The sequence below is a fragment of the Cryptomeria japonica genome, chromosome 3, assembly GCF_030272615.1.
Source record: "Cryptomeria japonica chromosome 3, Sugi_1.0, whole genome shotgun sequence".
Lineage (NCBI taxonomy): Eukaryota > Viridiplantae > Streptophyta > Pinopsida > Cupressales > Cupressaceae > Cryptomeria > Cryptomeria japonica.
In genome coordinates this window covers 365,165,516-365,190,741 of record NC_081407.1, presented here as the reverse complement: position 1 = coordinate 365,190,741, position 25,226 = coordinate 365,165,516, and the positions used below count along the sequence as shown (strand labels likewise).

The following is a 25,226-nucleotide window of genomic DNA, read 5'->3' as shown; positions in this document are numbered from 1 at the left end:
GTAAAATATAGAATACTGGACTTTGCTATTCCAAACAGTCAGGATTAATGCAAACAGAAGTGAGGATAACATTTGTACATGACAACTTACAAATATTCTGTCAAGAATGCAAAACTAGGTTTTGAACTTGCAATTTTTAGTTCTGCCACAGAAATCAGTGCTACCCAAGACAAAAATAAAGGAACTAATGGTATAATAATAGATCTATTTATAAAACACTAGGAAGTCAAGGGAAAACTAAAAAAAATCAAATGCTTTTGTGGCCAGATGTAATGTCCACATTTTTGGTCTCTCTAGCATTGCAGTTGGTTCTGAACTTCTAAGTGCTGGCCTTGTCAGAGGGATTATTTAATGTTACCATTGAGTTTAGTTAGACTTGAGGACACTTATGCATCTTTCTGAGGTGATTTCCAACTTCTGGTGTGTTTACCAAGATTCTTGGAGAGAGCGTCTATTTATAGCAAGTCACTCAGTCGGGCTAGATTCTTATTATTCATCAATGGTATCACTATTTTGTAGTCAATTATCAATTGCGATACTTTTCAACAGTTTGTACAACTTGGGTGCATTAATGGCTTTATTTTAATTATTTTACCAAATTTGGTTAAAGCACCTAGGTATAATAGCTCCTTGGAATGAAAATTGAAAATTTTAAATGTTGGATGCTAGTAAAGTGACTTTAAGTGCCAGGGAATGTTTAATTAATAAAATATATCTTTTTTCAAGGATATAAGGCTTATTTAATTTATAAAAATGATTTTATATTGAGTTTTCTAGAAAGTTCTCAGGAAACTTATAGAAAGAGATTCGGAGAACTCTTTTGGCATTATGCAGATTATGTATTTCTCTATGGTGAAACCCTTGTGGGTCTATAAAATTGAACCTACTTCATTGTCAGCCTTCTTGAAGAAGATTGGCCATGGTGGTGAAAGATCCTCCCTAGTCAATGCGGCGTGGTTCAATCAGGATCATGGATTGTGCGGAAGGAGATTTGCAGTATTCCAGATTACTGGGTGATTGACTTCAAGCGTGAGACTTAACAAACCTAGGCATGAGGGTCTTGACTTCAGATGATTGTGTTACTTAGATGGTCGTTAGTTTTTGTGAGCTTGTGTTATTGGTTTTTGGGCATGTGAAATTATTTATTGTAGGCAGTTAATCTACTTGTAATTGTCTAGGCCTCTGGGATTGATCACAGTCTTTTCGTCATGCTCACTTTGCCTTAACTTCTGTAGCAGATTTCTGAAGTTTAGAAGCAATTCTGGAATGCTGGGTTGCTGTTCTGAGAATTGCTTCTGCTGTATTAAGCCTAATCTGCCTTTTAGAGAGCTGTTCACATTTTTTCTATCAGCATAATATCCTCTACAGGCAACCTTGGCATCATTATGAGAATTCTGGGCAAGCAGGTTGGATCAAGGAGAGGCGTGGATTGTGGAAGGCTCCATCAGATGCCATTTCTAAACGGCCTGTAGTTTGCTACTCTCTGCATATGTTATTGGCAGATAAAAGAGGTTAGAAATTAAGTTGTAAATTTCATATTTCTGTAGTAAAATTTCCAGCAACAATTTGTATTATTTGCCTTTGTCACTTCTAACCATGGTATGAAAGAGAATCTTGTATAATTATATTTTAAAATGTACAAGTATTCTATAAAAATCATTGTTAATGTGATAAAAATTAGAAACACTGTTAGTTGCATACAAGTGTTTGACAATAAACTTCATAGTCAACTGGAAAAAAATTGTAAAATTTCGGTAGCAAACAGGAAAGTGTTCTTGCACCGGATGTCCTTAATTTCTTTCCCATAGCCACCTCCCTATTATACTGAACAAGATTTGCACCCTCCCAATAAACTATAGAAATATTTCCAATTAAGGAGATCTGTCTGGAGCCCATCCAAGAGACTGTGTGGGGCTGGTGTCTTCATCCATTGCCTTTTGTGCCCAAGTCTGGGAGAGTTGCCACACCTGAGGCCAATAAATTCAAACAGCCCTCTCTGCATCCTGATATTCCCCAGCTCTTGAGGTCTCACCCTATGTAGCTTGTCTTTTCAGATGGGTTCTTGCCCTCTCTGTCCCTGAAGAAGCACCTGAGCCTTTTTTTATGTGTGCTCCCACACTATCAGCACTTCAATGGCGGAAATTCTCTTCGCAAGGATGGTAATGCAGTGGGCTCACTGTTCCTGACATACAAGGAACACAAAAAAATCATTCAAGCACCAACTTAGAAAAATTCTTTTCTTCAATCTGCTGTCAAAGACAATTATATTTTTCTCCATGGTTCTGACAGAGTTGATTGACAGTTTATAGTTATACCTTAATTCAGGGTCTAGCTTAGGCCAAAGGTTTGCTATGCCTCTGGGGGAGCCTAAGGTAGCACTAGCACCTTTTGTTGATACCTGTGTTGAAATCTGGAAGATTCTGGAGATATTGCATCCAGTTTGATGCAGAGGCAATTGCACTATTGGAAGGGTACAAAATAGAGGGAGGAATGGTAGGACAAGTTCCAATTGAGGGAAGAGCTAAAATTTCTAGGCATAGGGTTTCCAAACCCAGTCACAAATTGTAATATCGCCGATAGGAATATTATATGATTTCTATTCGATTCAATTCCAATCAAAACTAATGTCTGGATTTATTACACGATCAGATCTAATGCAACTTCCTTGCAAATGTGATGGCATGATCTCTATTTGAAAGCAAATGCAAGTAATCTAATTTTATTTTTTCAAGTGCATGCTTAATTGCTTGCAAACCTGATGTTGAGACTCCAACCCTGGGACTCTTTTGTCCCTCTTCAAAGCAAATTATCTAGATGAGGTATTCAATGGATTTATCTGTGCTATCAAAACGAGCTCAGATTTGTACAACCTTTTCACTTGGTGAATACTCATCCTTACGTGTTGATCCAAGAGTTGTAACATGATGAAATTTATATGTATTACCTGTCAAAACCTCAACCTCATGGCTGTGATCAGCACTTCCCTATGAAATTTTTTCCTCCAATTTCAAGAGCTCATACTCTTGAAGGACCTCCCCATTAGTATCACCATGTTGAATCATTCAAGCATGGGGATTGCTAGAATCTTCATGTGATATCTCACTCTCATAAAGTTCACTAATTTCTTCACTCATTTGTTTAATCTCGATAATTTGTAAGTGAGGTTGTTGTTCTTTGGGTGGGACTGCCATAGAAGACTGATTTTCTGATTGGGTTGATGTAGAATGTGCCAAACTCAGTTCTAAACAAAAGCTTCTCACTCTGGTTTTCTGCTTCTTGAAGGGCTACTTGAGTAGCCTCCAAGGAATCCTTAGTATTCATAAGCTCGGAGGTAAGATTGTCAGCTTCCTCTTCCTTCCTTCTCAATGCATTTGGATAAATAACAGCAAGATTGAGGAGATGATCTCGATCTGAAAGTAGATTTAAATAATTTGATTTCATTGTTTCCATGGCTGTTTTGATTGCCTGTAAACAAGCATGAGAAGATTCCTCTTCACAACCCTTTTGCCCTTCCTCAAAATTGAACCTTCCAAAGGTGATTTTCAGTTAGATTGTGAGAGCTATTGGAATGTCATAATGCTGCATCAATCTTGTCTTCACTAACCTTCAGTTGGTTCTCCCAATTAGGCTTATGAACAACATTGGATTCAATTGATGTAGTAGCTGATTGACCTTGAAGAACTTGGCTCTCCTAAAAGTCTTCTTCTAAGATATCCTCTTTGCATACTTGTTGATTTGGAACTAAAGTAGTGTCAGTTTCAAACACAAAATCATCATCATCATCCTTCTTAACTGTCTCATTGGATGATGTCATGCTTTCTTCGTGTAGAAGAAATGGGACAATGTTAGAATCACACAGGGAACCTTCAAAGAAGTCCTCTTCACATGGTTTTTCAATCATGATCTCCAAATTACCCACAAGAAGACTCATGCAACCTTTACCTGTAATAACAAGTGATTCTTTCTCCCTAGATCCCTTGGTGTCATTCTGCTGAAGCTTGTGTTAGACCAATCTTCTTCATTACTGGTCCATACTTCCTTTATTGACTTATCTTCAAATTTTGCAAACTTAAGGACATCAATGTTCTCATCATTGTTGGTAGAAGTACACTGGGATTTAACTTCAACCTCATAATTGGCTTCCTTAATCAAATGATCAGTTTAAAGCAAACTTCTGTTGGATTCCTCACATATTGAAGTAGGTGTTTGGCTGGTAAATTAAGGCAGCTCTTCCTCCAAAAATTTTTCTCTAAAAGTCCCTTTTTATTTGTCTTTGGTTCTGACATTTTATTTTCAATCTCTCCCTTATGTTTGGATTTTATCACTGTCTTACAATAACCCTTGATGTCTAGGTCCTTCATAAGTTCGGGGAGTCCTCCTATCAGCTCAGAAATTGTCTTACCAGAAGTATTCATCTTTCCAATGTCTATTATGCTTCTCATAAAACTCCATAAAATGGCAGGTTCTTAAGTTCTGGTACCATTAAGTATCCCACCCCAAATTGCAACCAATTCCTTTACTTTGCCAAACACTATACCCACTGTAATATCCCCACTAGGATAAATCTAAAATTCTGTTTTTTAAACTTCTGATTCTTGCCCTAATTCTGATTTTCTTTTTTACTTTATTTTCAAACTAATTAGACACTATTAACAGCCAATAAATGATATCAAACAAGTCTGAAATTAGACATGACATACACAATATATGAACAACAATGCACACAAGTCTAAAATTCTGATGATAACTCTGCTGTCATAAGTCAGGTCATAAGTCAGAATATAGAAGTCTGAAAGTAAATCCAAACATGGGCCAAAACATGACAATCATGGCCAGAAATGCTGCAGTCTCAAATCAGATTAATACCCTAGGATTTCTACATACCAAATCATGGCAAAATGAACAACAAATGTTGGAATCGTCCTTCAAGGAGTAGCACCAAGTTTAGGGCATGAAACCCTAATGCAAAGTGAACACAAACCACCAAGAATACTGCTCCAAATGTGGCACTCAGATCTGCTCCAAGGGCTGTTACGAATTAGGGTTAAAGAAAACCCTAGACAATGAAGAAATCGCCTTCTAAATGCCAAATTGCTCCTCTCAAGTTTGCGTTCCAATTGGGGCAATGCCTAATGCAAGATAAACATCAAAATGCCTCCAATGGAAATAAATATAGACTTTACACACAAACCCAGCAAGCCATAAATCTGATCAGCCACCTTAATCTTTCTTTTCCCTCACAAAATGATGCCAAATTGATGGTGAACAAACCCTAGTCAACCTGCAATGATGTATTCTCAAATCGTCTCCAAATTAAATGAAATTTGGACACAAATCTCCTTCATTTAATGTCCAAACCCTAGCTGTCCAAGGTATTATGAAAATATGGAAAGAAGCAATATATCTTCCAATTGCAAATAAACTTCAAACCCTAGCTGATATGATTTTCCTTCTATCAGACCCTAAATGACGTATAACTTGCAAATATGCTCAATGATTAACTCTAGGTGGATTCACCTCTCAATGTGGAGTTGGGATTAATCCAATCCACTGATTTCAAAGGGTTTTCAACCTCAGATTTCCTTAAAATGAATGACAAATCTTGCAAGCTTCTCAAGGAGAAGATGAATAAGCCAAGTATATGTTAAATGAGCTCCCAAGTGCCTTTTTATAATGCTTTCATCCCAATGCCCTATTTAGGGTTTGCACAATTTAAATTAATCATAAATTCACATTCTGACTCCCTTGGCACCCAAATGATAATCACTTCATTAATATTTTAATTCAATACCTTATAACTCCCATGATGCTAATATTAGAAGTTTATATTATATTAAGTAACGTCAATTAAATATTTAATTTAACTTTAGCATTAATGTTATCTAAAATAATAACTCTAGACATCATTAGTTGCCAAGATAAATTCAAATTTAAACAATCACCGGCTATACAAATCTGGACATTAAAGATACTGCATGCTGAAGCTGAGGGGAGACCGAACTATGACTAGTTGCCGGCAATAGCGGTTACTATAAATCATAGCTGACCTCATTTAAGATATTGTAACGTTATGATGACTTTTGTTGTAATTGAGACAATGGATTCTTTTTCTTGCTACTATAACTAAATCAATGAACATTGAACATCAAATTTCAAATATTATATGAATGTCTAAACATATATAGCTAAACTTTGAAAGAAATTGAGTTCTACATACACATACAAATATACATAAAGATAGATGGATAGATATAATCCCCCAAAAAGGTGCCCTGGATAAATGATAGTGAAGTAAGCCACCTTTTCATATATTGATTGCTGCTATCTAATGAAACATTGTTGCCCTTTTAGACCTCTAATCATTGCTTATTAAAATATATTATCATTGCCTTGTTCATTGTCTTTATCGCTTCCCTTGGCCACTACACTAGTTGCTGCCATTATGCTTTTTCAATCACTATCTTTGCCTTTGTACTTTCATTGCTTCCTTGTATTCATTAATTTCTGCTATTCCTTCACTTTAATTAGTCCTCATAGTCATAGTTATTCCCTACTTAATTGGCCAATTAATATTTGTGCATTTGACTTGTGCAATTAAGAATGTAGTCAATGCGGATTAGTTAATACATTGATTTCATCTGCAAAGTTCGCCAGCAATAGATAGATATTTGAATGCCTTGCTTGTATGCTAATATGAAGAGTGTTGGCCAGCTTAGGAACTTGTCTTCTAATCACCTTGAAATAATGTAATCTGTGTTTGAAACGATTAGTGGCCTTTGGCCTTTATTTTGATTTCTTTGAGCATCAATTATACTTCGATATTCATAACTTTCCTTTGACATAAATCATAACAATAGTCTTCCTTTGACATCAATGACACAAATTTCCAAGAATATACATATACATATGTGTGTGTGTGTGTATCATTTAAGATTTTGTAATGTTATGATGACTTTTGTTGTAATTGGGACAATGGATTCCTTTTATTGCTGCTCTAATTAAATCAATGAACATTGAACATCAAATTTCAAATATTATACGAATGTCTAAACATATATAGCTAAATTTTGAAATAAATTGTGTTTCTACATACACACACAAATATACATAAAAATGGATGGATAGATGAAACCCCCAAAAAAGGTGCTCTGGATTATCATCTGTCTTGGAAATGTTGTGGAATGTAGGAACTAAGTGGCTGGGATTATCAGACAAAAGAAAGTGAGGAGCAACGATGAATATTTTGGTTGCAATGCTTAATTTCAAACTGATATTGCTGAGAAGTAACTATCAAACATCATCTCTGTTTGTCACTATGCTCAGTAACATAGTACTTTATCCTACAGGAGCATCACCACTGACAGAGAGCAACGCAAGAGACTTTCAGATTGTCTGATATGTTCCCATTATTTGCATTTAGAGATAAAAGTAGCTGAGTGGACTGCATTATGGATAGAAAGAAAGAGTTGAGGGAGGATGAATATTTTGGTTGCAATGCTTATCTTCAAGCTTATTGCTAATAAGTAACCATCATATATCAACTCAATTTGTCACTACGCTCAATACAATAGCCCACCCCTTTCATCCTGCACAAGCTTCAATTTAAAGGATTAAAAAGTAGAAAAGGTGAATTGTAAACAGGATAGTGTGTACTGTATTGCACATGAGGGAAAGTTCAAGTGTTTACTTCATCAGATTCTCTTTGAGTCCTTCCTCTGAATCAAAGACCTAGAACATTAAAGAAATGAAAGAGGACAAACTTGACTCTTATAACCTTGACATTAATTTCAATTTGCATGGTGGGCTAGCTTTAATAAAATGTTTGTTATTAGTATGATTTCTACGATTCTATTATTTCAGAATTGTTGTCTGTTAGCAAGGCATCAGGCAGTTTTGAAAATTAATCGAGATAGCAGGATCAAAACAGAGGAATTACAGTCCACTAAGTACCAGATGGAATGGAAAAAAAATTTAAAGTTTTAATGGATTAAAGTATAAGGAAAAAGTTTCTTATTATCTATATTTGATTCTCAAATTCATGTTCTTATTGCCAAATTGGATAGTTTACACCAACTGATTATTATCACCTCCTCAATTCCTTCTTGGATCTAGGGTCCCTTAACCCTAAATAATATTAGCCCAAAATCATAAAAACTTAAAACAGTAACTGATACCAAACTAAATTAGTTCATTATCTACTCAAACAGAACATATTCTCAAATTCACAGCAATTGCAATGCAACAATTGCATGAGTTGTAAACAGGCAAACATGCATTGTAATCTTTACATATAAAAGGTTCCCATATTAAAGCATCAATCTACGTGATAAACACAACATATAGTTGAAAACATTTTTTGAGCGCTTTAGAATCATACTTCAGCCTACTTTAAATTTTCAGAACAATCATTTGAAGCTATAGGCAGGGAACTGAACAGTACCATTTGGATGTCGCAAGCGGCTGGACAAGATGCATATAAAACAAAACAGAAAATGTGTGAGAAATAAAGATCTACCAATCTCTTTAAAAAAGTAATTTGACATAGCAGGAGAATTTAATCATGGTTATGAGAAATTTGAATAGAATGTTACGCAGCTACCTTAAAAGTGATATTTCATTGCAGAAATCTTCCATGTTCTCCTCTGTCAAATCTTGCTCCAGTAAAATCTTGATTGCAACTTCTGTTCCCTTCCATATGCCTCGAAAAACTTCTCCAAATGAACCTGGATGCAGAATAAATTTCACATCAGCATTCTATCTCTATACTTTACAATCAAAAAGATATATCACATCAAGGTTGATTAGTTTGGGAAAGTAACCATGGGACTTAATCTCCTTTATATGGAATATGTTACCATTCTTATTTATACAGTGTACTGGGCTTCCAGCAATGTCAAAAACTAATGGCTTTGGTTGTAACAAATGCTAAAATTTTAGATTGACAAAATAACTCAAGGAAACAAGAAACATACTAAACAACATGAATGCCATCATCATAGTTATTTTTCACAGAAACAAAACTAACAAACTATTCATTACAATACTATACAAATTTGCTCTTTATCCATTTGTCTTCTTTGTGAAAGTGCATAAGGTGTGCGTTTTTTCTAATAATATCTAGGTGAGATTGACCTCCATCATACACGTCTGCTAATTAATCGGGTATGACCTAGAACAATTATCATTGCATTATCACGGAAGGATGTGCTCTACCAAAATTAACAAGAAGAGCTTCCCATGACATCATTTGGTACAATGGGAGACATTCCTAATCCATTCTATGATTAAATAGACTTATTGAATATGTGTTTGCATGATTTCATTGACAAAATTCCCATAAAATTTGACTTAGTTCACAACAAGGCTAATATCTAGTTCCATGTATCTTAAATGTGCTTCTGTTCTAAACATGAGAAATGTACTGGCTACTGATAACAGAAGATTTAATATAATATTCATACTAGAATGATGAATATAGTAACATCTTATAGATAGAAAAAGGCTGGGACCATTCATTACGTGCAACAAGAAAATTCAAAATACCAACCAAACATGATGAATTTCGCCAGAGATGAATATTTAGTAAAGGATAAAGTCAAACTATTCAGCTTCCAACAAACAAAGTAACCTGCTACTACATTTTGTTCTCAAAGGAGAGTAAAAAAATTGGTTAAGGTTTACCACCATCTTAGGAATGTGCAGTTGTCCACATCCTCACATCTGTGCCAAGTTTTAGATTTTAAGATAGTTCAATCAAATAGAAATATCCATTCTTCTAGAGATAAAACGTTTTGAACTCCAAGTTCTGTGGGTTGCAAAAGAATAAGCATGAGGTTTTCATCTGATTGCACAATTATCAAAATTATTGTTTGCAGTGTCTACAGATTTAATGGTTTTCCAAAATAATGCACTAGCGTCCACATAAATTTTCTCTATTCACAAAGGTTTTGCACATATAAATCTAGTCTCAATCACTAAAACATTTTGGATTGTGGTTTGAAGGTATCTGTACAACTTCTTAAATACATATTGATCGAAACTGGATGGTGAAAATCATAATATTTCAGTTGAAAGAGCTGATAAATTATATTTTTTGGTTCATGCCTAGGTCACAAGATTTGTGTCTGTATTCAAGTTCAGTGCAGAAAATATTTGGAAGAAGTTTGTCAATTGATAAAATTAAGGAAAAAAATGATTAAATTCAAATAATATAAATCTATAATTTTATCTTATTTAATTAAGTATTGCCTAATTTAATGAAAACCTAAAACCTACTTAAATTTAAATATTGTGAAACCAGAATTTTTATTTCAAATAGGAGAGTACCGCTTCGAAGCCTTGTGAGGAAGACGAAAAGTCATCCTCCATTGTTGCTTGTGAAACTTCAATTTCTCCTATGATTGAATTTGATTAGTACTCATTGTTATCTTGGTCTCTCAGTTTTTCTAAGCTTTTTTCTGTGTCATTGGATTTGAGATTATACTAAACCCTTTTTAAATTTTATTTTTTCTTGCCTATTTATTGTCTGAAATCCATGCTTGCACTTATGGCTGGGTATGGCTCTTTTCACTGCTTTTAACTTTGTGTTGTCTTAGAGGTCATGCTACACCTAGAATTTATTCAAGATACATGTTGGGTGTAGAGTATATCATCGTTGTTTAGGGTACTCCACACATACCTACTACCTGGGTGTAATGAGTCACATCTAGCAATATTTAATGGAGTGTAAGATTTGTGTCAAATCAACAGGTAAGTTGGGAGGTAATGATGGTAATAAAATTCTGGCAAGAGTGTTGAGTAAGATGAAGCTCCAGTTATCCTACAGATGACCTACTTTGCTGCTATCTTTTGTTATGGTCAAGACATCAATTGTGACTTTTGGAGAAAAGATCATGATGGAGGAGAAAAACTCAGTAGGACACCTCCTAACCCTAAAATTCTTGTTGTCAACCCTAACTCTAACAAAGTCAAAGCTTTAATTGCTTGGACAAAGATTTCTTGCCTTGTATAATTTTTTTTGATGAATGCATGTTTGAAGTTTGGGAGGAAAAATGGGGATATACATGTCATTTTGAAGAATGATTCGGCATGGGCTATTCGTTGTTTTCTTTGAAAAATTCAAATATGTAGTGTTAAATAAAGAGTTCTGGAATATCAATAAGCTTGTCTTAAGGGTTACTTCACGGAACCTTAACCTAACCCCTTGTGAAGTAAGACATATACCCCTTCAACTCTAGGCTTTAGTTCCACATGCCTTTAAGTCTCTTGGTAATGTGTTGCAAGTGCAAGATACCAAAGTCCACAGACTCTACCTAATGTCATATGAATTCCAGAGTCTTGATTGCTGTCAACCCTTTGTGTTTTCAATTTCAAAATATGGAGATATAATGTGAATTGAGACTTTTAGGGGATCTTAATCCATTTTTTCTATTCAAAAAGGATAGGCATCAATGAAAGGATTGCCTTAGAATCCCTAGGAAAACTAATAGATTTAACATTGATAAAACTGTATCTTTTGATGAAAATATGTGAACAGAGTCAACTGGTGTGCAGACATTGAACAGAGTAATGAAGGGGCTGCACAGGAATTGAAAGAATGTATGTGAAAGAAAATATAACACAAACTTGCACAAATCAAAGGCTATGTGAACAGAGGCATGGAAGAAGAGAATGCTATGGGTTCACTTGAAGGTACAGAGAGTTGTGAGTAGGTAGAGTAGAATTTTTTGAAACTTGAGAGGCTAAACTTTATAAATAATTTGTTGCAGATGTATATTTAAATTATGAATTGAAATAGAATAAAATTGAATGGTTGCGTTGCAATTGGTGTGTTATTGTAAATTGACTTTATCGGCAGTGAAACGCCTGCATGAATGAGTGTTTTGGAAGCAAGATATTTCTTCTCTTGCATTGATTTGTAAATAAATTTTCTATGTTAATATTGTGCAATAATTCTTGGTAAAAAATGAAGTGCTGCAACATATAATGTTTTGGAATTAAATGCTAAAAAAATTATGCACAATATCCTATCAAAAAAAGTAAAACAATCTGAGAAAAGCCTGACGCAAACTGTTTGATGAAATGCCTACATAGTAAAACTGTGGGAAAATGCAAAATAATTGGTTTACAAATTTGGTCTAGCATATTACACTACTTTGGTGAATAAAACTAAAGAGCTCACAAATGGAAGTATGAAAGGACCCTAGAAAGAAAATGCTTAGTAATTAATCTTAGAAACCTCTCAAGAGTGAAGTTTTTTTTGAGTGTTGGGTTGTCCATGCCATTCTTATCTCTCAAGACATTGAGAGAATGAAAGCTAGTGAGTAGATCCATGCTATATTTATAGGGAAATTAAAAAGACAAAAGGCCTTTGTTGAAATACCTATTGGGGAAAATAATAATGACTCCAATGTGATGTGTTGGTTGAAACTTTTGTACACCTGGGGGATGTGCAAACTTGTGGTTTCAGCCACAGTGTGTGAGTATGATACTCCTAATTTAGGGAAGGCTTCCCCTATCTACAAACTAAACTAATCTAATATGGGTGAGACAACAATCTTTCTTCTTCTTTCAAGAATTATTTTCTCTTCACAGAAAAGTAATGGCAATTGGAAATAAATAACAGCAGCAACTTATAAAGTAAAATGAGAGAGAGAAAATGAAGTTTCCTGAAAGCAAAAAGACTTCCATCACCTCCTCCGGGACGGGAAAACAATATCAAGCGCAAAGTCTTGAATATCTGAAATCCTATCTACCCTTTTATAACAATAATTTTCAAGAACAAGTGCAAGGTACAGCAACACAAAGTCTGCAAATATAATGCGCTTCTAAGACAAAAATGAAAATTATCACAAGCACAAAGTCTTGTAATACTTCACAGCTTCAAATTGCGAACTAAAACTAATTTCGCCTTTGATATCTACAACAAAAAGTCTGCAATTATTTGGGGTGAAGCTCTTTCCAATAGCCTTCTACAATCTTAAGTAAGCAAAAAGATATATCCCTAAATGACACAAGAACATAGTTGGAGCTAAGCAAGATTTCAACACAAAGTCTGAAATCTTACACTTCTTTATATTACTCAGAAAATGACAATTTACAACTATAAAGCTCAAAGTCTTTATGAGTATCCAAATCCTACAGAATTTACTTGCTTGCAAAAAGATAAGAAATACAATAGACTCCCTCAAGTATATATAGGAGAGGGAGTTTGAGAAAAAGGTGGGAGGATCCTAACCAACTTGAGAAATTCTCTCAACCACCATGACTTATTCCAACTACAATCCTAATCTAACTCAACTTGTAGTCGCTCAACATGTAATTACATTTTACAAAAGTGCAAGTGAAAGATACACTTGCAATCACAAAAATCATCTTTAGATGTAACTTGTCAAAAGCAAACTGAGTGTCCTGAGACACTCTTTACTCCTTTTCATTCATAACCATGAAAGACTGGAAACTGCTGATTGATCTTTGCAATTTATCTCAATTGGGCCTTGAAGTATTTTTGGCACTACAACAGTCTTGATAATCACATCATAATACCTCACTGTTGCTTCTTTATGTTCTTCAAGAACAACTTGCATTTTATCATAAAATACCTGACAACTCACAAATCTATGGATTGAATCCACAGTAAACTGTTTTGCTTCTAGTTCCCTGCGAAGTCTTGAAATCATCTCTACAAGTACCTCATCTGGTGCAAGCAACTCTCCATTTGAATTTAGAATCTTACAAGACATTTTATCAAAATTAGAAAGTAAGTCTTGCTCAACCTCGCCACTCATCTCAAGTGTTACCTAAACATCTTTGATGAGTTCTTTGACAACCAACGATTTGTTTGTATAAAGTTCATCAAATTCTATGTACTGTTTTTTGTCAGATATAATCATATTGTTGCACAGTACCTCTAACTTTATCTGATCCATTTGATGCCAGATCTTCAAATCTTCTTCAATTGATCTAAGCCTTTGCTCAAAAAGTTCCAAAATCTCATTCAATTTGGTTCTTGCTGCTCTAATGCTGCTCAAAACATGCAACGCCTTCCTCACTACTTGGGTACTTTGATCAATCGACTGATCAACCTAGGTATCAACTGCTCTAGCCTTCTGAGAAACCTTTTCTAATTGTTTGATGGATTCTTCAGAAGTAGAGGAGGTCAATGGATCAACTTGCTCTGAAGAATTCGTTATCTTTTGAATTACTGTAATGAGCTGTGAATTCCTCTCTTTAAGCTCATTCTTCTTTGCCAGTAATTCATCATAATTCTAGACCAAGAGAGCTACTGAATCCGTGGCATCATGCATGACACCTATATGCATCTGCTTACCAAGTTGTATCCTTGTAAGCCTATAGTCTGACGGCTGCATCTCTTTGAATGGCTTCTCGACTAGTGGCTCTGCTACTTCTGCATACTTCATCTTACCCTTGTCTACCACCACTTGCGAGATTGTTTTTGCTTTCTTTGCAGCTCTGGGCTTAGGTTTTGCAACTTCCTAAAAATCAAAGATATCAAGAGAAATCTCCTGTTTCTTCCTCTTAGGTGTGATCGAACTCAGCTAAGGGGGTAGTTCTAATGATCTCGTATTTGAGACAGCAACTGTGGTTTCTGAAGGAACATGTTCTACCTGTACCATAGTTGCAACTCGAGGAGAAGTTTTTGTTTGAACAACAACAATTCTCTGCTCAGGTGGTAACTCATGACTTGCCTCCGTCATGAACTTCTCAAAGTTCAAAGCAGAAGTATCAACCTCCGGAAGAGAAACACTGGATATGGCCACATAAGGAGGATTTATCTCAAAAACATTCTCAAGGTTGACATGAGATGTTTCAGTAGAAAGCCCTGTGTCAACACCAGTAGATGTACTTGGTTCCACAGGGTTTACATATATAGTAGAAAATGAATTCACATTTGTATCAATTGGAGACATTGGAACATCCAATGACAGTTGTGGAATAGTCGTATGAGGAGAATCTGAGCCAACTGAAGGGGATGATTCTGCAACATTCTCATCACGGGTTTCATCCTCAGCATCAACAACATGGATCTGCACCTGTGGTTTCTCCTTCCCTTTCAATGACACTTCTGGTGGAGGGATAACCAAGGCTCTACTCACTTGTAGCTTAATCCTTGTGCTAGAAGAAGAGGCACCTTCCTTAGACTGGATCTTGACTTCAAATCTCCGCCCAGCAAGCCCAGCCAAATCACTTTCATTTTCAACTTTGATCTTGATAGGCTTGACCCTATTATCCTTCAGCCAAGCATTTGTATTTGCAAGGATGGGCTGAAATCTATCAATGATAGAGTCACATTCCTTCTTTGAATATTGTGGAGAAGGAAGAGGAGCTTCTACAACTCTTTGCTCGACATACTGAGGATTGAGGATCTTTCCATCATCTACCATGCCCTCTGGAATTCTAGTTAAATCAAGATCTACAATCTGTCCAGAGTCAACTTACTATAGCCCATTCTCCTGATTTCTTCTTCAGTGCAAAGATCAACCCAAATGTCTTCTAGACGATGTATATGGGTGAAGGCCCTTTTGATCTTGTCCTTCATGCATCGGTAATCAAAATCCTTCTTGGCTATGAACTTCCTCATCTTGATTTCCTAAAGTTTTGTCTCCATTGCCTTAGCCCTCGCTGAGGTATTCAAAGAATATCGGCCAATCTGCAGTGGATTGTGTGAGGAAATATTTATACCGAGTTTATGATTGGCAAGTTGCATTGCATGAACTACCATCAATTGTCTTGCCAATTCCATCGGGAGAACCTTAACTGTAGGATATCGAGGTAAGATGTATGGCTGCCCCTCAAAACATCCAACCCTCGTATATGTGAAGGTTGGGAACTGCAAAAACAAACATCCATAATCATTCACCTTCTTTCGTGCAGCCTTAGAAACCCTCCTGTTCTTGAGTGTCTTATCAAAGAGACACATGAAATGACCAAAGAATGCATCTTGCACTCTTCTGTAATGAAGCCTACTGGGCCTCAAAGTCAACTGATCATAATATTTCCATACTGGCACTTGAGATCTGTCACCTTTGGTAGAGAGACAAGGAAACTGTCTGAGTGACGCTGAAATATAAACCAAGTAGGAATTCATATAGAAAGTGAGTGTGTTAGGAACTTGTGAAGCTGATCACACAAGTTGTCGTTGATAATCTCTCCCTAGAAGATGTGAGATGCATTATTCCTCATGACCACGATGTACTTGTACATCCAAATTTCGAATACATTGGAATGTCTCAAACCCATGATTCTGCTAAGAAGCGTGATCATGTCTCCTACTTGAATGAAGTCACATCTATACAACTTGGGCCATCTTGAGAAACAAGTCCGAGGAGTTTTCAGCCATTTTGCATTAATGTGCCTAATACAATCTGATCTTCTCTGAAAATAATGATCTAAGGCACTCTCCATGGTTATGTCAGCATACACACGGGATGGGGGAACTTTGAAGATTTTGTCTATTGTTTCTGGATCCAGTCTTATAATTACATTCCCGTCTTCATCTATGATTGTTCTTGTTTCTTGATCAAAATGAGAAGAACATGCGAGAACTCACTCAGGTTCAAGGGCAGCCATTGTAAATGAAGACACTAGATGGATATGACTATTTAGGAGCAGGTGCATCCCATGTGTTGGAGAACACTCAGTTCTTTCCAAAAACTCGAACATGTGAACGTGTCCGATCTCTGTAACCGAATCTCATCAATAAGAGAGACCACCTGTGTGGAAGCAACCTCATTTTGGTACTTGTCATACTTGTATTTCATCTTCTTGTTTGGTGGCAAAGATGGCTCTCCCGACATTGAACAAGAATCTGCAATATTGTGATGAAAAACATCTTCTGCTGCAACTGGCGATTCCATAGCCTTCAAGCTTTGAAAATCAATACTCACACAAGAACTTGGGAAGGATTTTAACATAAAATTGCTTGTACCGACTCAACAATGCTTTGAAGTAGCTGAGATCAAAATTATCAAACAGAGATCCAACTATTGTTAGGAATTTGGTAAAAGTGGAAGCCATTTTGAAGTGATCCAAGACTTTCATTGTGATTGAGACAAGGAGTTTAATCCATGAATTGTAGAAAATAGATTTTTGTTGTTTATATTCATATTGCTGATTACATAGGCAAATATTCATTTAACTTTTTAAAAGGGAAGTCACCAAATACACCAAATAGTTGTCTAAATCTTAGATCAAAGATTAGCTAAGTCTATGAAGTAGCTGAGATCAAAATTTATCGGACAGAGATCCAACAATCGTTAGGAATTTAGTAAAAGTGGAAGCCATTTTGAAGTATTGATTTCTGAACTATATACTATCCTTATGTACTATATGTATTTCATGTGTATGCTTGATGAATTGAGTTTGTATATAGACTGTTTACGTTGTGTGTGTTTCATATACATGCTTTGCACTTCCATGTGGCGTGTACGCTTCATATCTTGTGTGTATTTGTGAATACTGCTATAGGTATTACTTTTGTGTATACTTTAAGCCTTGCATGTGTTTTAATGACTTTGTGTGTATTACTTCATGTTATCCATGTCTTACATACTATTAAGGCCTCATGCTTGTTGGTTGAAAATTTTGTACACTTGGGGAAATATAAAAAATTGTGGTTTCAACCACAGCACGAGTAAAAACTCTCCTAATTAAGGGAAGGCTTGTTGTGTAATATGGATCGAAGAATAATGACAACGATTCTAGAAGACTGATTGCCGTGAGTTATTGATCGTCTCCATCATTGAATCCGGTTTAAATACAAGAGGAAAGGTTGCCTACGTAGGGACATGTCCATACGTGGTAGTTGCCACATATGGACATGCCCCTATGGAGGCAACCGTTCATAACAATTAGTTTGTTTATGTTTAATTTCCGAATTGCATGCTCCGTTAATATAATGCGATCGAGAATCACATGGGCACGATAACTATCGTGCCCACTGTGATTATCATCGCAGTGTATACAAAGTTTATGTCCATCTGCATATCGGGACTGTGTGTTAATAGCACTCTCCAGAATGACTTTCAGGCATCAATCATATATATATAATAACCGATTTACCATCAATTAGATTCACGAGGGCTATATCTTAACACTCCCTCTTAGCAGGGGTGGATCTAAGTAATTTTCTTGGGAGCATATTCTGTCATGACTTCCGACCCAATTCGGGACAACATTTAATATAGTCTTGTCATGACAATAGACTCACTATCATGATATCCGGCTCAGTCCGGGACAATCACTTAAGAGGTCAATCATGAGATGATCACATATTTTAGGATCAAGATATCCGGCATAGTCCGGGACAACAACTTAATGTAGTCAATCTTGACACTTGGTCAACTATTGTCAAGATCGTCACCTTGAAATAGTAACCTTAAACATAAGAAGATCGTCATCTTCTTGAACACAGTTAGAATATTGCAATATACATTTTATTTATTTATTCATGAACAAATTACACATGGTAGGAATTTCATCCTAATAATCTCAATTATAATCTAGTCATACCAAGTTTACTTCTGAAGTATTCTATCTTCAATCTTGCAAGTGGCTTGGAGAAGATATCAGCATTTTGTTCTTTAGTACTGATGTACACTAGTTTTATGACGTTTCGATCTACCATATCTCTTATGTAGTGATAAGGGATCTCAATATGTTTGGATCGATTGTGAAAAACTGGATTTACTGAGAGCTTGATACAGCTCTGATTATCAGAGTGAATTATTGTTGAATTCAGAGTTTTTCTAAATAATCCAAATAATAACTTTCTCAGCCATACCACTTCACGAGCTCCCATGGAGGCTGCCATATGTTTTGCTTCGGTGGAGCTTTGTGCAACTGCTGACTGTTTTCTGTTGAACCAAGATATCATAACAAAACCAAGACTAAAGAAACACCCTGTAGTACTTTTACGGTCAGTGGTACTTCCGGCCCAATCAGAATCAGAATATCCTTCAAGTTTAATCTCAACATTTTCATACTTTAAGCCAAGTCCGATTGTGCCTTGTAAATATCTTAGAATGTGTTTAGCAGCCATTAGATGTATCTTCTTAGGTTCACACATGAAGTGACTTAATACATTTGTAGCATAGCAGATATCAAGACGAGTATTTACCAAATACATGAGTGAACCGATGATTTGTCTGTAGAGTGTGGGATCTATAGGTTCTGAATCTTCTGCCTCAATTTTTAGCTTGTGCAAATTAGTTTCCATTGGTGTAGCTAATGGCTTACACTCCATCATCCCAAATCTAGTTAGAATATCTGTGGTGTACTTTCCTTGATTTAGGAAGATGTAGTTTTTCTTCTGCCATACTTTTAATCCCAGAAAATAATGTAGAAGCCCTAGATCCTTCATATCGAATTCTGCTGCCAGATCTTGTTTACATTTCACAATGAGATTATCCTTTCCTGTTATCAAAAGATCATCCACATAAAGGACCAATATAATCATATTGCCATTTGAATCCTTTAAGTAGATGTTGGGATCTGCTAGGTTCTTGGAGTACCCTAGTTTGGAGAGATAGTTGTCTATCCTTGCATACCAGGCCCTAGGTGCTTGTTTTAGCCCATAGAGAGCTTTCTTTAGTTTACAAACATAGCAATTTTTATCACGTATGGTGAATCCTTTTGGTTGTTCTATATATACTTCTTCTTCAATTGAACCATTTAGGAAGGTAGTCTTTATGTCCATTTGGTGAATTTTCCATTCTTTGGATGCTGCAATTGCAATGATTGTTCTTATTGACGTATACCGGGCAACTGGGGCAAATGTCTCTTCATAAGCAATTCCTGCTTTCTGAGAGAATCCCTTGACCACAAAGCGAGCTTTATGTTTTTCAATGCTGCCATCAGATGCATATATGATCTTGAATAACCACTTGGATGAGACAACTGATTTGTCTTTTGGTCTAGGCACTATATCCCAAACATCATTCTTTAGTATAGATTGATATTCTTCAACCATAGCATCTTTCCAAGCCTGTTTTGATAAAGCTTCTCTGACATTTGTTGGTTCAGAATTTGTGAGTTCGGTTAGAAGTGCAGCATAACATTTTAGAGTTCTTGTTTTCTTATTTTCTATGGAAATTTCATTTGGTTCTACATTATTCTCTTCAATCATTTTCCTTGCCCACAGAGCTCTTTTCTTGTTATTGAGTGTTTCAATATTTTCATCAACAAGAGGTTTAGAAGCTCTTATGATGTCCTCCCTCTCAGTGTCTGAAGGTTCGGAATTTTCTATGATATTCTCCCTCTCAATCTCAGTTATGTGATCTTCTTCTTCTTTAGTAATGTTATCATCCTCAGGTTCTTTGAGTGTAGTGTTTTCTTCAAACTTTACATCTCTACTTATCTCAACAGATTTTTTCCCTGGAATGTAAATGCGATATCCTTTAGTATTTTCACTATAGCCAATAAAGATACCTCTTTTTCCGGATGGTTCTAGTTTTGTCCTCTTTTCTTTAGGAACATGTATATATACGGGACAGCCAAATATCCTTAAATGACTTAAGTCTGGTTTGTTCCCTGTAAAAGCTTCTTCAGGAGTTATGTTTTCTAGAACTGAGTGCGGACATCTATTTTGAATGTAGACTGCTGTATTTGAAGCTTCTGCCCAGAATGAACTGTGTAAGTTTTGGTCATGCATCATGGCTTTTGTTGCTTCAATTATGGTTCTGTTCTTTCTTTCTGCTACTCCATTCTGTTGTGGATTATATGGTACAGTGTACTCCCTCTTAATCACAACAGAATTACAAAAGTCTTTGAAGTTGTCAGATGTATATTCTCCCCCATTGTCGGATCTTAACAACTTAATTTTCTTCCCTGACTCGTTTTCTACTAGTGCCTTGAATTCTTTGAACTTAGATAGTACTTCATTTGAGTCTTTGCACTTTAGAAAATATATCCATGTTTTTCGAGAGTAGTCGTCAACAAAGATTATGTAGTATAAGGATCCAGTTAGGGATGGTGTTGACATGGGACCACATAGGTCTGAGTGAATTAGTTCTAAAATAGATTTTGTTTTGTGCTCGCTTGAGGGAAAAGAAACTTTCACATTCTTTCCCAAGGCACATCCTTTGCAAATGCCTGTGTTCAGATTTTAGTTGGGGCAGTCCTGAAGTAATCTTCTTTATGTTGGATAGAGCACTATATCTTAGGTGTCCTAATCTTTTGTGCCATAATTCATTATTATTTGAAACTTCAAGATTTAGTGCTTCCTTTTGATCACTGCATAGTTTGTATAGGCTACCATCTCTTGAACCTATTGTTATGGCATTTTTGATATTTGTATTTTTAGGCCAGAGTAGAACTTTATCTTCATTAAAGGTAACCCGATATCCTTGATCAGCTAGGCCTGAGATTGAGACTAGATTTCTTTTGATTTCAGGTACAAATAGAACATCCTTTAATTGTAGAGATACTCCATTTCTTAGTTTGATAGTACAAGTCCCAATTCCTTTCACAAGATATGTGGAGTTATCTCCAATAGTAACCTCTTCACTTGAGTGCCAGTTAAGTGTTTCAAACTGATTTCTGAATCCAGTTATATGCCTTGATGCTCCACTGTCTACGATCCAAGTGTTTTTATTTGTATTTATTTCGCTTGATAGGGCTAAGAAGAAAAGTGACTTTTCTCCTTTGACTTCGGCTAGAGTAGCTTGTGTTTTCTTCCTTTTTGGACAATTCCTGTGAGTGTGCCCATATTTGTCGCATTTGTAACACTGAATTTTAGACATATCTCTTTTCTGATGGTTTTTATTTCCTCTCTTCCGTTTGGAGAACTTTTTCTTTTTGTTGAAGGTATTTGTATTAAGTGCTTGGATTTCTCCTTCTTTATTTGGCCCTAATCCTCTTGAGATTAGTCGAGATTCCTCTTGAATGCACTCATTCTTAAGTTGTTCTAATTTGGGTAAGGGGGGTGTTCTGCTAATACATTGAATGTAGGATTCTCATGAAATTGGTAATCCTCTTAGGGCTATGAGAGAGATTTCTTGATCATCTACCTCATTTCCAATAGTTTGTAATTGGTCTTTTACTTCAGATATCCTTGAAAAGTATGTAGATATTGCATCATCTTTATGTTTAAAAGTTGTTGTTTCAAGGTTAACATTCTGCTTGCATTGTTAACTTCATATGTATTTTTAATGGTTTTAAATACTTCATATGCTTTAGGCAGTCTGGCTATAGACGGAAGAATATGATCTTTCACTGAGTCAATAATTATTTTCTTTGCTTTATTATTACGCCTTTTCCAGGTAGATTTCTCTAGATCATCATTTGGCATGTCTAGATTTTCTTCTATGTAAGACTCTAATTCTAGTTCTTCAAGGATGGCAATGATTCGTATCTTCGAGGAAACGAAGTTGGAGGCTCCTCCGAGTCTATCTTCCACTCTCATATTACTTGACATTTTGAATATTATCTTAGTCGGATATATCCTCTGAGTATATAGCCTTTGCGTCGATTTGTTATTTACTTTCGATAAATGCTTATGAGTAATATGGCTGTCTAATTTATTCTCTTAATAACTTGGCTCTAATACCATGTTGTGAAATATGGATCGAAGAATAATGACAGCGATTCTGGAAGACTGATTGCCGTGAGTTATTGATCGTCTCCATCATTGAATCCGGTTTAAATACAAGAGGAAAGGTTGCCTATGTAGGGACATGTCCATACGTGGCAGTTATGGATCGAAGAATAATGACAGCGATTCTGGAAGACTGATTGCCGTGAGTTATTGATCGTCTCCATCATTTAATCCGGTTTAAATACAAGAGGAAAGGTTGCCTATGTAGGGACATGTCCATACGTGGCAGTTGCCACGTATGGACATGCCCCTACGGAGGCAACTGTTCATAACAATTTGTTTGTTTATGTTTAATTTCCGAACTGCATGCTCCGTTAATATAATGCGATCAAGAATCACATGGGCACGATAGTAATCGTGCCCACTGTGATTATCATCGCAGTGTATACAAAGTTAATGTCCATCTACATATCGGGACTGTGTGTTAATAGAACTCTCCAGAATGACTTTTAGGCATCGATCATATATATATAATAACCGGTTTACCGTCAATTAGATTCACGAGGGCTATATCTTAACAAGGCTCCCCCTATCTAACTACAACTTTGAAAATAAAATACGATGGTACAACAATCTTTCTTTTTCTTTCAAGAAAGACAATATCGTTTTCTCTTCACAGAAAAGGATAGCGATTGAATATAAACAACAGTAACCACTTTCAAATGAAATGAGAGAAAGGAAATGAAGTTTCCTGAAAGCGCAAAGACTTCCGTCACTTTCTTTGGGACGAGACAACAATATCAAGCTCAAAGACTTGATTATGTGAAGTCCTATCTACCCTTTTCTACACTAATGCTATAAAGAACGAGTTATGACAACTCAAAGACTGAAAAACACTATTCTTTTCTACTTTAAATAATGGGAAGTAGTATAAGCGCAAAGACTTACAACTATTTCTCACAGAATCTATTCCTAAATTCTCTTAAGAACAAGTGAAAGCACAAAGACTTGCAGCTTCTCTCAACAAAATATTTAATTTAATCTATATTAAACTCAACTACTTGCAGCACAAAGACTACAAATCAGAAGTGATTAAGCTCTTTGGGAACACTTGCAAGAAAGATAATATAGAACACTAACTCAAGAATGTAGCACAAAGACTCAACACTTGAGCAATTTCCTTCTATTCTTTTCAATTCTTGAATTTACACATGAAAGCTCAAAGACTTCTTTGCTGTAAATTTGGCAGAGTTTTTGCTTGCTTTCCAAAAGATAAAAATTACAATAGATCCCTCAAGTATTTATAGAAGAGGACCCTTGAGAAAAAGGTGGGAGGATCCTAACTAACTCGAGAGATTCTCTCAACCACCAAGACTTATTCAATAACTAACTAAGACTTATTCCAACTACAGTCCTAACTGAACACAACTTGTAGTTGCCTTACATGTAATTACAAAAGTGCAAGTAATGTGTAACTTGCTTTTTACAAAAAATACTTTTACATGTAACTTGTCAAAACAAAATTACAACTAAAGATTACAAAAGTGGAAAAGCAACTAAGTGTTGAAAAACACTTAAGTTGCATTTTGTGAAGACACAAATCCTTGAAATTTCTGGATGCTCGTTTGTAGTTCCTTGGGATTCAGTTCATGGGTGTTCTTGGCAACAACCATGGTCTTCACAATAGCGTCATGACACCGGAGGAGCGCAGAATTGTTTTTATTCAGGATAGACTGGATTTCATGCAAAAAGGCTTGGTGTTTCATTAATATCTGAATTGAAGCGGCCGAGAATTGTTCGCTCCTCCATTCATTATGAATCCTCATCTATAAATCAGCAAGAACTTCTTCTTCTGGAATCAGCTCTCCATCCTAACTTACTATGGTATAAGAGACCCTTTCACAATATGAGACAATATCTCGGAAAACTTCACCCCGAAATCTCTTTGCATCACCGATCTCCTCAATGAGGGATTTAAGAACAAGGCCCTTGTTTTCCAGGAGCTCAAATTCGAAGTACAAGACCCTGGATGAGATGATGGCATGCTCCTGCAAAACACTCAGTTGTCGTTGGGGCATGGTACACCAGATTGTCAAACTTTCTTCAACACTTTTGAGATTCTTTTTGAAAGTATCAAAAGTCTGATCTAGTTTCTCTTCAATGGTCTCTAACTTAGACATCATTTGAAAAATCTCTTTCATTACCTGTGCACATAGATCATGAAGCTGATCAACCCAAGAATCCAGTGCTTGTACCTTCTGAGCAACCCTTTCCACTCCACGAATTGATTCTTGGGAACCAGAAGAACCTATTGAGTTACTCCCTTCAGCAGTAGGTTTTGTGATTTTATGAACGACTGCCATAAGTTGTCAGTTTTCATTTTCTAGCTTGTTTTGCTTTGCTAGAAGCTCATCACACCTTTGCACCAACGAGGCAATAGAAAACTGAGCATCATGTTTAATGACCTCATGCATCTGTTTGCCCAACTCTATCCTTGTAACCTTATAATCAGCAGCTGACATTTCCTCAAGTGGCTTATCTGCAATAGGTTCCACAAATTCAGCTACCTTTATCTTGTTGCTATCAACAGTTACCCTGGAGATAGTCTTGGCCTTCTTAGCAACTTTGGATCTGGACTGTTTCAGTTGTTGGTAATCAAAGGCATCAGGTG

General features: G+C 36.0%; 1 protein-coding gene across 8 annotated transcripts in view; it reads right to left on the bottom strand.

The window, feature by feature from the left end:
• Nucleotides 1-25,226, bottom strand: part of LOC131080024 (serine/threonine-protein kinase EDR1) — a 304,024-nt gene that overhangs the window by 31,925 nt on the left and 246,873 nt on the right. For all 8 annotated transcript variants that reach the window (XR_009114112.2, XR_009114111.2, XM_058018115.2 and 5 more), the window contains 2 exons: nucleotides 8,600-8,723; nucleotides 8,441-8,460 (listed from right to left, as the gene is read on the bottom strand). Coding sequence is in view for 6 of the 8 variants with exons in the window: in XM_058018115.2 (XP_057874098.1) it covers nucleotides 8,441-8,460; nucleotides 8,600-8,723 (144 nt within the window). In the remaining 2 variants the exon portion in view is untranslated. The remainder of the gene's footprint in view (nucleotides 1-8,440; nucleotides 8,461-8,599; nucleotides 8,724-25,226) is intronic.